Here is a 15947-nt window from a genome sequence, read left to right as displayed (position 1 = left end):
GGGAGAGTCAAAATCAAGCAATCCAACAACTTACTCGATGGGTTGAGTTTTGCCAAGGGGTCATCCGTTCCCCTCGTGTCAAATAAGTTCAAGGGCAATAATTATCATGAATGGGCTTAGGCAATTCAACTTGTGATTGGTGAGCGAGGCAAACTAGGTTTCATCACCAAAAACTCCAAGAACCCAAACAAATTAGACATGACCGCTATGGTGAAGTGGGAGATAGAAAACTTGATGATGGCCTCATGGTTAGTCAATGTCATGACTCCATAGATTCAGCAATCATTTATGTTTTTACCAACAGCACTAGATATCCAAGAAACTATTAAAGACTCGTACTCGGATGGTGAAGATGCTGTTTGAATAAATGATTCCAAGACATAAAATCAGCAAATCAAACAAGAGTAACGAGAGCTCACTAAATTCTATTTGGAACTCGTTCCAATATGGCAAGAAATTGACCTCAACACAAAGGAAGAGTGGTCTTGTTCCCATGATGCAGCAACATACAAAACATGAATTGAGGATGAATAGGTGTTTCAGGTCTTAGCTAATGATGCATGCATAAGTTTGGAGAGAAGCTTCTCGTCAAAAGGTGATGTTAGTTGACTCTATCCTTATACCTCCTCTATCTGAATCTTCTACCTTGGTAAGCAAGAACTCTAATTAAGGACAAAAGGACACTAAGGGGAGAGTCTCATGTCTCATGTGATCATTGCAAAAAGACAAGTCATTCAAAGGACAATTGCTGGGACCTACATGGTAAACCTATGAACTTGAAACCACAGAAAGGCAAGGATTGTGGGTATCAAGCCACTTTTGAGCTTGCAGAAGACAAATTTGGGTCCATGTCTACAATTGATAAGGACTAGTTAAATAAGCTACTGGAGATGCTCAATGCCTTACAATAATCTAGCCAAACATCCCAACCATCCCACACTACCCTAGTAGCCAAGCAAGGTAATGGTCACTATGAAGTAAATACCTGTTCAAATAAATCTAAGTGGATTGTTGACTCTGGGACTCAGATCATAGGACTATGGACTCCAAATTATTCACATCATATTGTCCATGTAGTAGGCATGAGAAATAGATACTGCAAATGAAACTTTTTCTATTGCTAGCAAGGGAAGCATTGTTATTTGTAAATTCTTTCATTTTTCATTTGGATTCAATGCCTCATGTTCCTCATTTGGCTTGCACTTTGTTGTCTATAAGCAAGTTGAATAAACAAGCCTGATGTAGTGCTCGCTTCTCGTCCAAGAGCCACTAGAGCAAATAAGGCTTGAATAACACGGTGTGAAGATGCAATCTTTCTTAATTCTTCTTCAATTGCACAAACGATCATCATACTGCTCTGCCGTTAAACTTTGGCTATTATAGGATCGAGTTCCAAGCATGAAGGGAGGCTAAGGTTGTTGATACCACTGATGAGTAGGAAAAGGACGAATAGGAACAATGTAAGGATAAGAGATGAAAGGAGAGATAGGATAAAGAATAGAGAAATAGAGAAATAGAGAGATAAGAGAGAATTCTAGAAAATATTGATCATTAAACAAAGGCTGAAGTTCATACATCCTCCCTATATATAGATGCTAACTTGGCTTATCTTTATCCCTCTAATAGTCACTAAGTAACTAACTTTGTTCATTTAATTCTAAATTACAAATCAATGAAGTTGTCTACATAGGTCAAATTACATCATTGTGTTAATTCTTTGAATAAATTGTTCACCAAAAGGTTCTATTTAATAACTTTCTTGAGTGTTCTTCTTAGTCTCTCTTTACTTCTCTTCAAAAGACTCAAGATCATCATTTCAACCCTCCTCACCAACACCTCTATTGGATTTCTTTGTACATGCTCAAACCACCTTAAATAATAGTTTCCTACTATTTTCTCCTCAATAGAGGCCACCCCAACTTTTTCTCATCTATGATCATCATGGATCTTATCTTTTTTTGTATGACCACACATCTATCTCAACATCACCATTTTTGCTAACCAAACTTTTTGTTCTTTTCCCCTTATTGCTTAACATTCACTACCATGTAGCATTATTGACATTGTACTAGTTTGATAAAACTTCCTTTTAAGCATGTTCGTTACTTTCCGCTCACAAATAACCCCTTGCTGCTTAACATTCACCACCATGTAGCATTGTTGATATTGTACTAGTTTGATAAAACTTCCTTTTAGGCATGTTTGTTACTTTCCATTCACAAATAACCCTAATACCTTTCTTCATTATAGCAATATATGCAAAAAATTACTTGCCGCAAAGAATCTAGACTCTAGAATATTATGATCTTAAAACATAATTAAATTTTATAAATCCTAACAAATTGATAAAATTGAACATAGTTTCAATAAATCAAAACACAGTTCTAAATTCTATTCCTAATTTATTCTTAATTAAAATATGTTACCCAAAAAAAATGGAAAGATCCTTGTATTATTTAAAACATCAATATATGAATCCAGGAATACTGCAGTTTTACTGTCCATGCATTTAAACGGCAATCATTTTTTTTTTTCAAATTATAGGTTTTTTTGTTAATATTTTAAAAATTTAATCTATCATAGAGCTACAGCCTACATGTAATTTTCTCTCAAAATATTTCCATCATTGATTCAAATTTCAGGCATCTATTTCAAAAGTTGAATCATTTATATATATATATATATATATAAAGGAGAAAACTAATATATCTAAATAACTTGCTTTCAATAAAACTAACACATGGATTTTTAAATATCTAAAAAATAAAAGTATTAATTATAAAGGTTAGTTAGTACGTAAATCATGCATTAAAACACTACACATGTCCCAATTGGATTGAAAACAAGTTCCATAAGTACACAAGGCAAAGTACTAAGTTTTTTCCCAAAAAAAAAAAAAGCAATTACTATCATAGTATTAAAATTAAAATTTAATTTAAATATCTATCCAAAAAATGTGCGGGGTGACTTCATGTTAATATTAAATATTCCAATTTGTTTTCATCGTCCATTATATGCTAAGTCTTCCCCAAACAGTTAATCTACATGTATTTATTTATAATTAAACAGATATTTATATTTATATACCACCAATTAGAATTAAAAATATTAAGTAAAAAGTTTCAAATATACATCCCAAATAGTGATATATTGGTTCTGAATAATATTACTGGTTGTTTTAAGATACTTTGATTCCTTTTTGTGATTTTATAGAAACAAACTCTATGAAAATAAGTCTCCAAAAAAGAAAAAATAGTTTTCCCTGGATTTTAGGCTTCTGCCTACCCATTTGCAAAATACACCTACAAGATGAGTGCAAGTATGGGGACTATAATATCCTCCATGCTTTGCCCAGAATGATCCCTGCATTCCTAGTGATGATAACAAGTATCAAAAAGGGTAGGCATTCAGCCAACCACTATGGCCGTATGTAGGACCTGATAAGAGACTATGAAAAGTTAGAGATCAAATGATAATTGCTCTAAAGTATTCATGCCTTAAAGTCCATAGAAACAAAAGAAAATATAAATAGCCACTTTACTCGACAAAGGTTCATTGAACAATCACAAGGGTTTTGTAATATCCCAAAAATTTTAAGATTCAAATTTATTTTAAAATAAAATATCTATAACTAAATTAAAATTAAGAATAATTTGATAGAGATCCAGAGTTCAAATTTTACTTTGTAAAAGTTTGGTTTTATTTTATTTTTAACTATGGGAAAAATTACCAAAGTTGACCCAGCTTTTATGCTATAATAAAGAAATGTTGAGCCCTTCATTGTAATCTTCCCCAAAGTGTTTGGATCAGTTTTTTCAAAAGGGCAATATACGCAGAAATGAAACAAAGAAAGCAAAGAAACAAAGTGCAAGAAAACGGGAGACTGAGAGGAAGAAGAGAGAGGGAAGAGAGGGAGTTAGGCTTGAATCTAGAAGGCTTTGCGGCCGTTGTAAACTCAGCTACACGATAGGTAAACTCCTTACTTCAATCCTCTTCCTTCCCTCTTGGTTTTCTTGAGTTTTTGAAAGAGGGAAATTCTTTATTTTGATCCTAAAAGTTTTATTCTTGTAAGCTTTGGTTTCCTTGGGTCCTATAGAGGTTATTTTGAGTTTCTACATGATGTTCTAATATTTTGAATCAGCAATTGGACGAAAAGAGGTGTTTGGGCACAAATTTAAACCTTAAGAAATTGGATTTCACTTTTCAATGGTTTAAGCCTATTTATTTGGTTGTAATTGTGCTATTTGAATCCAATAAGATTTAAAATAAGCTTTGGTTAATTGGATTTAAAATAAGCTTTGGTTTTCATTATAATGGCTAATTATAAAAATTGATCACACTAAGTGAAAGTTTTTAACTGATTAAAAATTATATAAATTGAAAATTGGTCTAGTAATGGTTAATAAATGATTTTGGTGGTTAAGTGATACTATATGAATGGTTGGTTTAATATATAAACCATTAGGATAGATTATGGCTCATTGACCTAAGTTGTGTGGTATGAGTTATAGTCTTCATTAATGCTATTTGTCATGAAAAGTGATATGGATCACTTATATGTTGTACGAAATTATTGATGGAACTTAATTGGAGAATAAAGAATAAGCCAAGTTTCATTTTTGTACAAGGAAAAATCCTTTTGGTATAAAAGGGTTGAGGTAACAGGGAATCTATATTTCTTATTGCTTTGTTTAGCTATTTTTTAATAAATATTACTAGCTATCATGCATTACATGTTTTAAATGATTAAATGCAATTAACTGTATTTTATAAAGATTTATGAGGTACTAATTGGATAATAATGCATATATGTTTTCTATTTATTTAGCAATAATGTTTTTATAGAAATGAGGTTGTTTGCATGCATTGTAATTATAAAGAATAGAAGTTGCACTTAAGGAAGTGTAATTGGGTTATGTACCTTAGATAGGCTAAGGAACCGCTTAAGGGAAGAGTGATATTTGTTGTACTACCTTAAAGTGTTGAAGTGGTCACTACTAAGAAAAGGTAGACAAGAGTAAAAGGCATGATGTCTGTGGGAGTTCACCAATAGAGAGGTGTGTACTTGTGATATTTTATGGCACACTGCTAGAACTCAGTGTTGCCTTTCGTTTTATGAGCTCAGTGCACTAAAGTGGTTACTGGATTGAGTATTCGACACCTCTCAATGGGGGAGGGAATCTGACATATGAAGTGTGAGGTTAAATATCTAGGCCAAGGTAGCCCTCACATGAAGAGTAAGTCAGGCTGGCTCTGGGAAGGAGTTAGCTTCGGCTGCTCAAGATTCACATTGAAGGAGCACAGGCGTTTAGGTGGATTCAATCATACCTTAGATTATGTTTTGTGCTTGTGGAGGTACAAGTGGGTATAAAGTTTACCTGCGAGCTAAAGAGTGCCAGGGGACATTCTGTCAGTCAAGAAAGATCATACCGGCCTATGTCATGCATTCATACACTTTAAATAATTAAATTATATGTTATGTTTAATTTATTATTCATTTATTCGACTATGGCTTACTTTGTAATAATAAATGTATATTTCTTCATTACTAAGACTGTGGTTGTCTCACCCCTTTCTTTTCAATATTTCCAGGTCTAGGCGAAGGATCCAATGGTGGACGGGGAAAGGAACAAAGCTAGGGATTATTTGTGGATTGTAAAAAACTGCAACCCCTTTCTTTTGAGCAAATTTATTGTAATGTATTTAGAATTAGAGTGCCAGTAGGATGTAATTATATATATGTGTGTGTGTGAATATTTGTGGATTGTATGGCTTGAGTATGAATTTTTATTTGCTTGTAGACTTGTGGTTAGAAAACTTGGTTATGGTATGTGGTTTTGATGGATTTATTTGATAGACCAAGTTTCCACTAAAAGCAAATGTTTATTTTAGTATATATGTGATTCTACAAGCAAATGCAAAGTAGTTACATTGCAAATGGTGTGCTAAAAGCAAACATACATTATTTAGGGTCATATGTGCATATGGTTTTTAAGCCAAATGAAAATGTTTACCATGTATATTCATATGTGTATAAGGTTTTTAGCTATTCTTGTGTGATTTGTAAATTTTTGGGGCTTATGATCCATTTTAAGAAATGGCACTCGAGTAATCAAATTTTGATATAAGGGGTTCTTCCATTATTTACATGTTCTATCAAGTACTCCTAATTCTATTTGACGTGTTCAAAATGTTTCCACAGGTTTGTGACCATTAAGATTAGATTTAGACAATTTGAAAAAAGGTTTTTATTAAAAAGCTGCACTTTTGCATTTGAGTGTCCAAATTTCAACCCGACCGTTGAATTTTCCTAAAATTCAGGTCACAAGTAAAACTTTTTATAATCTTCGTGCGGGCTTTGGAATCACCTCGATTGGACATCGTACAGAGAAACAATACTTTCAGATCAGAGGTGCTGTCATGACAGCTAATATTGACAACAAAGTGGCTGAATTTGCAACATGTATGAATTTCAATCCATCCGTTGGATCTTTTCAAAATTTAGTATACTAATAGTACTTTTTAAAAGTGGCATGTCAGCTCTGAAATCACTTCGATCGAAAGTCAGATGATGAAATTGTGCGCTTTGAAAGTTGGTCCAGAAGTGCTGTCATGACAACAACTTTATCCAATCTTGTAGAGTATTCAAATTCTAATCTGACCGTTAGATCGTTTTGTAATTTGATACATTATTAGTAATCATTAAAAATGATGTGTGAGCTTTAAAATCACTTCAATCGGAAATCGAATGACAGAATAGCACCTCCCAGAAGTTGGCCCAGGATTGCTATCATAACATCATTTTTTTATCCCACTTTCGTCTAACTTGCTTCCATGCGCCGCTTTCGTCTAACTTGCTTCCATGCGCTATAGGTAAAACCTATAAATTTTTCTAAAAGTTTTAAATATTTATTTTGCGATGGTGTATTTGTTTAGTGATTTAAATGATTTGTTTCCTAAGTTAGTGTCAAGATCAACTCCTTAACCACACTTAGTTTGTTTGAATTGTGCGATTTTTTGGATAACACTCGAGGCAAGTGTCACAGGTTTCATTTACTTTTGGCAAAACTCCAGATTAATGCATTTACAAATGAAAACTGACAAAGACTTTGATATTCAGAGAAATTAATGCATTTTTTGAAAAAAACGAGTTTCATGAGTTAGCAAGGACTGCAGTACTACACATACCCTGCATAAACAATTTAATTCAAGATACCTCTGTAACTCAATCAAAAACATCCACAAACAGACTCTAGAGGAGTTTTAAGTTCATCAGCCAACATACCATAGTGGGATTTTTAGTCATTGCCCAAACTTCCACAGGCGCATCACGAAGCAAAATTACAACGTACCTAAATTATTACGGATATTAAAATATTAGAAACCAAACGAAGCCATAAAGTACACTTCATGATCAAATTAAAAGGAAAAAAAAAAAAAAGCCTTATGTTAAGCCCAGTTTCATTAATTCACATACACATATAAACCTACTGCTTCTCAACAATTTCAATTCAATCTCTGCTTTTCATCAAACCATAAGTACACTTCATGATCAAATTAAAAGAAAATAAAAATTAAAAAAAAAAAGTGCTATGTTAAGCCCAGTTTCATTAATTCACAAAACACATATAAACCTACTGCTTCTCAACAATTTCAATTCAAACTCTGCTTTTCATCAAGCCATAAAGTACACTTCATGATCAAATTAAAAGCAAATACAAAAAAAGTGTCATGTTAAGAACAGTTTCATTAATTCACAAACACATATAAACCTACTGCTTCTCAACAATTTCAACTCAAACTCTGCTTTTCATCAAGTCACTAAACTGCATCTAGCTTATCCAAAATCGTTTATAATTTTGTAAGTGAATATGAATTACAAACTTATCAAGTTTTGCATTAACACATAAGTAGACAGAGATACTGTAAATGCATCACCAAAACAAATTCAAAAGCTGAATCGATTATTATTGAAAAATGTTGGCAATTTGCATGTTTGGTGCTTGCTGTTTGATACATTTTCTCCATTGCACCCTTAGGTTGTCTTCAATGTCTCCCATATAGATAGTGTTCTGATATATAATTCTAACAAGAAGAGGGATTGCAATGGTAGATTACAAACTCAAGTTTACAGAATTCCCCATAAATTCAGTCCATGATCCATGTACATTCAAGAACTACTGTTCAATAAGATTCATTAATTATTCACAAAACATAATGTGGATTTGAGATTCACCTTCCAGATGACGATGCCCTTAAAGCCCTTATGGGTGCCCGCTCTGGCTTTTGCAGGACTCGGAAAATCCTATTAAGTCCGCTTCGGAGGCAGGTTATGACTAACTTGTTAATATATCCTCCAGATTTTTCATTAACCTTAGTCCAAGTTGTCATAATATTTCAAACATAAGTTTATAAAATAGAGATGACCAAAAATAAATAAAAAAAAAAAGTAAATAAAAATGAAGAATCTAAAGAAGGGTGGATTGAGCATTATGCATAATTCAAAACCCTCATAATGCAGATAGACAGCACAAATAATTCCAAAATGAAGATTATCCCCAAAAAGATCATTTGGTTAAGAAAATTATAGAAATCATACAAATTAAAATTCCCAAAAGGAGGTTCCAAAATCAATTATACATTTACCTGGGTATAAGAAAATGATACCAGCTTGGAATTTCCTAACCATCGCAGTCCCCTAACTATACCATTATGCACCGATATACTTGAAGCAACTGCATTAGCAGAGACATCAATCACATCAATAGTCCCATTCTGAGTTCCCAAAGCAACCAAAGGAACAGCAACAGCAGGATGGTTTCCTCCACCTTCACATAAAATAACATTAGTGATTAACAAAGTAAGCATGGTATGAATGCAGCCTCTATCAAATGGCCAAACTAAATATAAAGAAATACATAGATTTGTTAGAACATAAACTAACGGGCCAAAGTTGACATTAGAGAAGGAATCGGTACAGCCAGCGTAGTCACTGTTGAAGAAAGCAGCTGAAGCTGTCCAACTAAGCTAATCTGTAACATAAGGAAAAGGGAAAGCCATTATCAGATGTTTGTCAATCTTGCAAATTTGATAGTATAATTTCAGAAGCTTTTAACCAACAAAGAAAATTCTATTGGTTGCATTCTGGCAATTAGATGGAATTCACAGCACAAAAAAAAAATAATAATAATAAATAAATACATAGTATAAACACTATCTGGAAGAGCCCTGCATATCCATACAGGCATTCAGAAATTTGGTACTCTGAAAAATGAGAATAATGCGCGTTCCTACTGTCACCCTCAAAGAAATATATATCCCTGGGACCCAGCTAATCTTCATTTCTAATCTTGACAATTATTTTACAAAAGGAGGCAGAGTAGATTGGTAAGGGAAGGGATGCACCAGTGACCACCTATAGAATCTCATCCTTCTTTGAAAAACTCTGCTATTAAGGACTTCAAAATACCTTGTCAAATAGGAAAATTAATAAAGGATAAAGTTGCATTTTTGCGCCTGAAGTATCCTCCAAGGAGTACCCAGCACCTAAACTATTTGGTGTAGCATTTTTACCCCTAAAGTAATTAAAACATAGCATTTTCCACTCTAACATTAAATACTCACAAACATCCATTAGATAGTCAAACTACCTTCTCTCACATTATATTAACGGTCAACGTCTATTATTCAATGTCGAGGTAAAAAATGCTACCTTTTAATTACTTCAACAACAACAAAACAACAACAAGAAGACTTTATCCCACTAGGTGGGGTCGGCTACATGGATTGTAAGACGTCATTGTGCTCTATCATTTATCAAGCTTTTAGGAATATTATTAATTAAGAGATCGCGTTCAACAACATTCAAGAGTGTTCTCTTAGGCCTTCCTCTACCTCTCTTAATCGGACTCAAAGTTATATGTTCCACTCTTCTCACTAATGCCTCCCTTGGTCTTCTTTGTACATGTCCAAACTATCTCAACCGATTTTCTACCATTTTTTCCTCAATAGGTGCCACCCTCACTTTTTCGCGTACGTGCTCATTTCAAATTTTATCTTTACGTGTATGTCCGCACATCCATCGTAACATTCTCATCTCTGCTACTCCAACTTTATGCTCTTGCTGTCCCGTTAGAGCCCAACATTCACTACTATATAAAATTGCCGGTCTGATAGCAATGCGATAAAACTTTCCTTTAAGTTTATTAGGCACCTTACGGTCGCAAATAACTCCTTTGACTTTTCTCCAATTAAACCACCCAACTTGAATTCTATATAAAATATCTCCACTGATTTCGTCATCATTTTGAATAATGGCTCCCAAATATCTAAACTTTTCTACTTGAGGTATAATTTGATCTCTCAATTTCACTTCCAAATTATTGTCGAATAGTCCTTTACCAAATTTACAATATAAATATTCCGTCTTACTTCTACTCAGACGAAAACCTTTCGACTCCAATGTCCTCCTCCATAACTCAAGTTTGCAATTAACTTCTTCTCTTGCCTCTGCTACAAAAACTATATCATCCGCGAAGAGCATACATTTGGGAATTTCCCATTAAATATGTCTGTCAAAACATTTAGGATCAAGTTGAACAAATAAGAACTTAGAGATGATCTCTGATGTAATCCAATCTTTATAGGAAAATCTTTTGTTATACCATTAGGCGTTCTTATATTAGTTTTTACCCTCTCGTACATATCTTGTATGGCTTTAATATAAGCAATCCGTGCTCCCTTTTTTTTTCCAATGCTTTCCAAAACACTTCTCTTGGTATACGATCATAAGCTTTTTCCAAATCAATAAAAACCACATGTAAATCTTTATCTTTACAATGATACTTTTCCATTAATCCTCTTAGTAGATAAATCGCCTTTGTAGTTGATCTACCTGGCATAAAACCAAACTGATTCTCAGAAATACTTGTCTCCAATCTCAACCTGTGCTCAATTACTTTCTCCCACAATTTCATTGTGTGGCTCATGAGTTTAATCCCTCTATAGTTAGTACAATTCTGAATATCTCCTTTATTTTTATAAATAGGAATTAATGTACTTCTCCTCCACTCATCAGGCATTTTCTTAGACCGTAAGATCACATTAAATAACTTAGTTAACCATCTCACCCCTTCTTCACCTAAACATTTCCACGCTACCTTTTAATTACTTCAGGAGGCAAAAATGCTAGTGCTATGCCAAATAGTTTAAGGCGCCAGGCGCTCCTCAAAGAATACTTCAAGGGCAAAAATGCACCTTTACCCATTAGTAAATTAACATTATATTCATTTTCCCTCAATTAATCAGCAACCAATAAAACCTATAAAAACAAGATGGGTCAACCCATTCTAAATAATTAAAAACAAATAAAAACAAACTAACTAAACCACAAACCATGGCCCTCAATCACCACTAAGATCTAACCCAAGCAAACATGCATTAGTCTAGGTATTGCTAGCTATTTATTATTAGCACTTCTATCCCTTGTCAGATCAGAGCTCCTCTTTGACAAGCTCCAACCTTCACTCACTAACAACAATTATGAAAGTTTTCCCTCTCGACATTTTTAAGTCTTTCTTCTACTTCCTTGAGGAATCAAGCTTCACTAAGTTCAAGTTATCAATATCCAACCTCTTGTTTGTACGTAGAATGTAATGATGGAGCTCAATTATGCATAATTGGTGAGCTCAAAATGCAAACTTATTAAATGTAAGTTAACTTTGTCAATAATAAATCCCCATTAAGTTCACTGTGTCACTAAGCACTATGAGAGGAACCACTAAATAACATTTGCCCATTTAGTTCAGTTGACTTCCATAATATTCATTTTCATGTTTTATCTTTATTATTTCATACATGCAGTAATAAATAGTAATTCCATAGAAATTACTTTTGGACTAATAATTTGTGGCAAACCCAACCAGTCAATTATAAATTGTTTAGATGATTATCTAGTATACTTTTCATGCATGACAAAATATGTTCTTAATACAATCTTAAATAAAGTGGCAATGTCAGGTGAAGCATATCCAGCAAATGGAGAAGCAACAAAGTTCCCCATTTTGAATGAAGACTGCTGCACTGCACAGTGTAGATCAAATTTGCCTTCATATAAACATATGGAAGATTAAAAATATATAAAATATTGAGATCTTAATAGAGTTGAGTTAGCTGACATCCCATAGAAATTTCAGCAATGACATTGTAATTTTTTTTTTTTTTTTGGTGAAAGGCATTGGCTGTAGCTATTAATTTAGCATTTTATTATCTTAGAATTTTAATATACAAAATTAAACAAACACGCACACATATCATTAACTCAACCACAGTAAAGCCAATAAACTGTGAGCTTGTGTCTTTGCTAGTTGACCAATCGAACATAATTGAACGGACCCAAGAAGCTGGTTTTATTCAATCAATTCAAGTATTTTTCATACAATGTTTTAAAGAAGAATGGTAGAAAACAACTTGCTACTCAAATTCAAAAACATTGAAGAGAATCAAAGGAAGACAAAATGCAATCATTGTAGAATAAAAAGTAAAAACAATAAGGAAATTCCTGTACATTATAAGGAATAAAAGGGAAATGCAAGATAACGGGCCAGCAAAACGGGCTCAATAATCACCACATGAACATATAGCAATGCTGTAATATATTATTAAAAGAAGGAAAATAGAATTATAGTTTGTGTACTTTATATCTGTGCAGTTTGACTAATCAAATGTGAACCCATAAATGTCAGGTAGAAACTACTATATGGATATATACTTACCTTTAGAATAATATTTTCTGGGTTGAAGGTTGAGCTTGACAGATAGCTTTTAGAAGGTATTGTGGTTTTAGCACTGGTCCCTGTGAATGATTTTGTGCTGTCACCATTGACCAAATCTGACTTCTTATCATCCTTTTGAGTTTCTGGTTTACCTTCAGCAGTCAAGAGCCAGTTCCATAATTTTCCATCATCAAAAATAGAGATCAAATGTGTCTCAGAAACTATAAAAGACTTGTCACAAAAATCAAAAGGATTATCAGGATCCTTGTCAAGGTAAGTAGAACTAGACGCATCAGTCTTTGCAATGTTCTGAAGAATGGAATTTGACTGGCTTAAAAGGACCGCAAGTACCGAAGGAGAAGGGACAGAGGTACCAAGTGAGGGCATTAACTCATCCATGGAGCTTATGGTATACACCTGCTCCCCTCTGTAATGACATGTAGACATATAATATGAGGAAATGGAGAAAGAGGTGGGAGAGCTCAAGTTCCAACAATTGTCTATGTTTTCACATGCATGTATGAGCAGGACATTTGAATATTTGTAAGGCTCATGTATGATGTGTAAAACGTAAAACGTATGTAGCATCCATTAGGACAAAATAACAGACGCTTTGGGCCTTGAATACTTGGTGCAAACCCAATCCCCCCCGGTCTCAAAGTGTCATTGAAGGTCTGATTACAGATTACCCAAAAAAAAAAAACAAAAAAAAAAAAGAGGGGCAAAAAATTGCAGAGTGAAAAGTATTTCATATAAAACAGAGAACTGAAATGGTTTAACAAAACACAAGAAACGCAGTTAAGTCACGAGTTGATTATAAAGAAAACATAAACTGCTGATAATTTATACTTTATCCCATAGCTACAGTTGAATTGATGACTAGGACCTTCACAGAATAGCTTAAGACGGAAAAGTTATAACTATTCTAGAATCTACTATATGATCATTATTTTGTTTCTTTTCATTTGACAAGTATCTTATTGGACGGAGAGAAGATGCCAGCATGTCAGTTACAGAATAACTTCTTTTTTGAGATAATCTACAGAAAATGCCAGCAAATATCTCTTTTGCCGCTAGCACACCTTTACCCTTCTTAATGATGCAAATCATTCAGAGTTTTAAAAGATTATACAGACACTGTATTCCGTACGACTACAAACAGAATTGCTAATCAGCCCTCCCTCCAAATTAATTCTAAACAAGTAATAGTCTTAACAGTCGTTACGATGTATTATCAAGCTCAGCATGCGAGAAAATTTTGCTTTTTGCGTTCATAGCTGTTGCCTGTATAGTCGACATAGCTTTGCTTTATTGCTCTCTTACAACACCCAATAGCTGATAATTGCTGTCTTTGACGATGCATGCATAATTTACACCTGATTAAGAAGAGAGACATCCAAATATTCATAATTCAAGGCAAGAAACGCTTACGGTTTCCTACGCCAGGTGCTGAGCTTGCCATCGAGATGAGCACAGTACATCCACTCGTTGTTTAGATCAAGCAATACCTCAACAAACTTCCCGCAACCACGAGGCAATGCAGCATCAAAAAGAGTGGTCTCGTACTCCAAATCAAATACAATCAACTCTTTCGGAAATGTGATAAACAATATGTGCCTCCATTGCGGGGAGAACGCGAACCTCGCCATATAAAGCGGAAACAATGCCGACGCAGGCGACGTTGACACATCACTCGCATCTCTCTCCAGCTTATTCAGTTCGCTACAATCGGTCCGTATCTGAAACTCCTTTATCACAAAATAGCTTTCACTTTCACCGAGAATCTTGATACTTAAGAGAAAGCCTTTAAGCCCGAGTGCGCAGGTGTGCCGAGAATCAAAAGGGTCACGGCGAAGGCAGGAGAAGAATTCAGGGGATGCGTCGTACTTCCAAACACACCGGCCAGTCAACGTGTTATAAATGGAAATCGTAGACGGTCCGTTGATAGCAACAAGGAAGTAAAGGTCGGGTCGAGCTTGAACCCAGCACAGGTCTTGGATTCCGAGTTTTGAATCAGTCTCGAACCACATAACAGCGGTCTTGAGTCGAAAATCGAGCAAGGCAATGCGTCCTTGACGATCACCGGCGGCAAGTAGGAGGTGGGAAGAGGAAGGCTCTGTAGATAGAAGGTCGCGATTCAAAGGAAATGGGCTCCAGCGTACGGAGGTAACAAATGGGGAAAGAGATGGAGCGGTGGAAGATGAAGATGGCGAAGACGGAGGCGGCATGGGAATGGCGGAGACGAGCTGCATAGAACGAGTGTCGAGGACGGAAACGGAGCTGCCAGAAGGGAAAGCAAGAAGATCATGGGAGCTCAAATCTGCGGATCCAAAATTGCTGCGGCTAGGAGGGCCCGGAAGCATGCAATTCCAAGAGTCTGGACATGATCTTGGGTTCGACATTGCAATGCTTCGTCAATGTCGATCAATTCAGATGGATGAAGAAGAACCACAAGCAGATTGGCTTCGATCGCAAGAATGGGTCTCAGCAAAGTTCTCAAGTGTTCTCCATTTTACTAGTCGCCGTAACACCTATGCAGTGTAGATGGAGAGAGAATTGAGATGCAGCGCTTGTTGGGCGCGCTTCGATTTAGGGGGGTCCTCAAATGTAGGTCGCGCAATGGGTCCTCACAAAGTCACGAAAAAGAGACCGTTGAGATTCTTTACGGACCCGGTGCGGTTCTTGGGGTAAAAAAAATGAGCTGGTATTTCCTCCACTCTATCAGGAAAAATCATTGTAAAATTAAATTGAGGAAATTAGGTTAACGATTTCAAAAAATACAGCTTCTAAAAATTATAAATAAAATTTTTAAATCTTTTAAAATATAGCTCATTCATAAAATTAATTAAATAAATTTTAGTTTTTTATCCTCAGATTAAATTTATTATAACTAATTCTTAATTGATTAAATCTTTTCTTTTTTTTTCTTTGAATCATTCCTTTTTTTTTCTTTGAATATAAAAGGCACCGCAAAGCTTTTTTTCTCTCTTCCTCTCTATTTTTCTTAAGAACACTATGAAGAGGGCATTAAATATTGAAGAGGAATATTCATTTCTAGAAGTGAAAGATTGGGCTGGAATCTATTATCTATCATCAAATTTTTACCATCTTCACATCTCTCGGTAACATTGAATTTTTTGCGAACTGTGTTTGATTCATTTTGGAAAAATGATT

The 15947-nt window shown here is 34.6% G+C and overlaps 1 protein-coding gene across 1 annotated transcript in view; it reads right to left on the bottom strand.

Annotated features, from left to right (window-relative positions):
- The window catches only part of LOC129308926 (uncharacterized), a 50987-nt gene extending 35605 nt beyond the window's left edge, over nucleotides 1–15382 (bottom strand). Inside the window, exons 1-6 of the mRNA XM_054950289.1 lie at nucleotides 14205–15382; nucleotides 12774–13200; nucleotides 8945–9032; nucleotides 8647–8828; nucleotides 8237–8373; nucleotides 7286–7352 (exon numbers count right to left, since the gene is read on the bottom strand). Coding sequence (XP_054806264.1) covers nucleotides 7286–7352; nucleotides 8237–8373; nucleotides 8647–8828; nucleotides 8945–9032; nucleotides 12774–13200; nucleotides 14205–15175 — 1872 coding nt within the window. The 5' untranslated portion in view covers nucleotides 15176–15382. The remainder of the gene's footprint in view (nucleotides 1–7285; nucleotides 7353–8236; nucleotides 8374–8646; nucleotides 8829–8944; nucleotides 9033–12773; nucleotides 13201–14204) is intronic.
- Nucleotides 15383–15947: the final 565 nt, after the last annotated feature.

Source organism: Prosopis cineraria, unplaced genomic scaffold (genome assembly GCF_029017545.1).
Source record: "Prosopis cineraria cultivar Desert tree isolate PC_DT_omini unplaced genomic scaffold, ASM2901754v1 PC4, whole genome shotgun sequence".
Taxonomy (NCBI): Eukaryota; Viridiplantae; Streptophyta; class Magnoliopsida; order Fabales; family Fabaceae; genus Prosopis; species Prosopis cineraria.
This window is presented reverse-complemented; position numbering and strand designations above follow the sequence as displayed.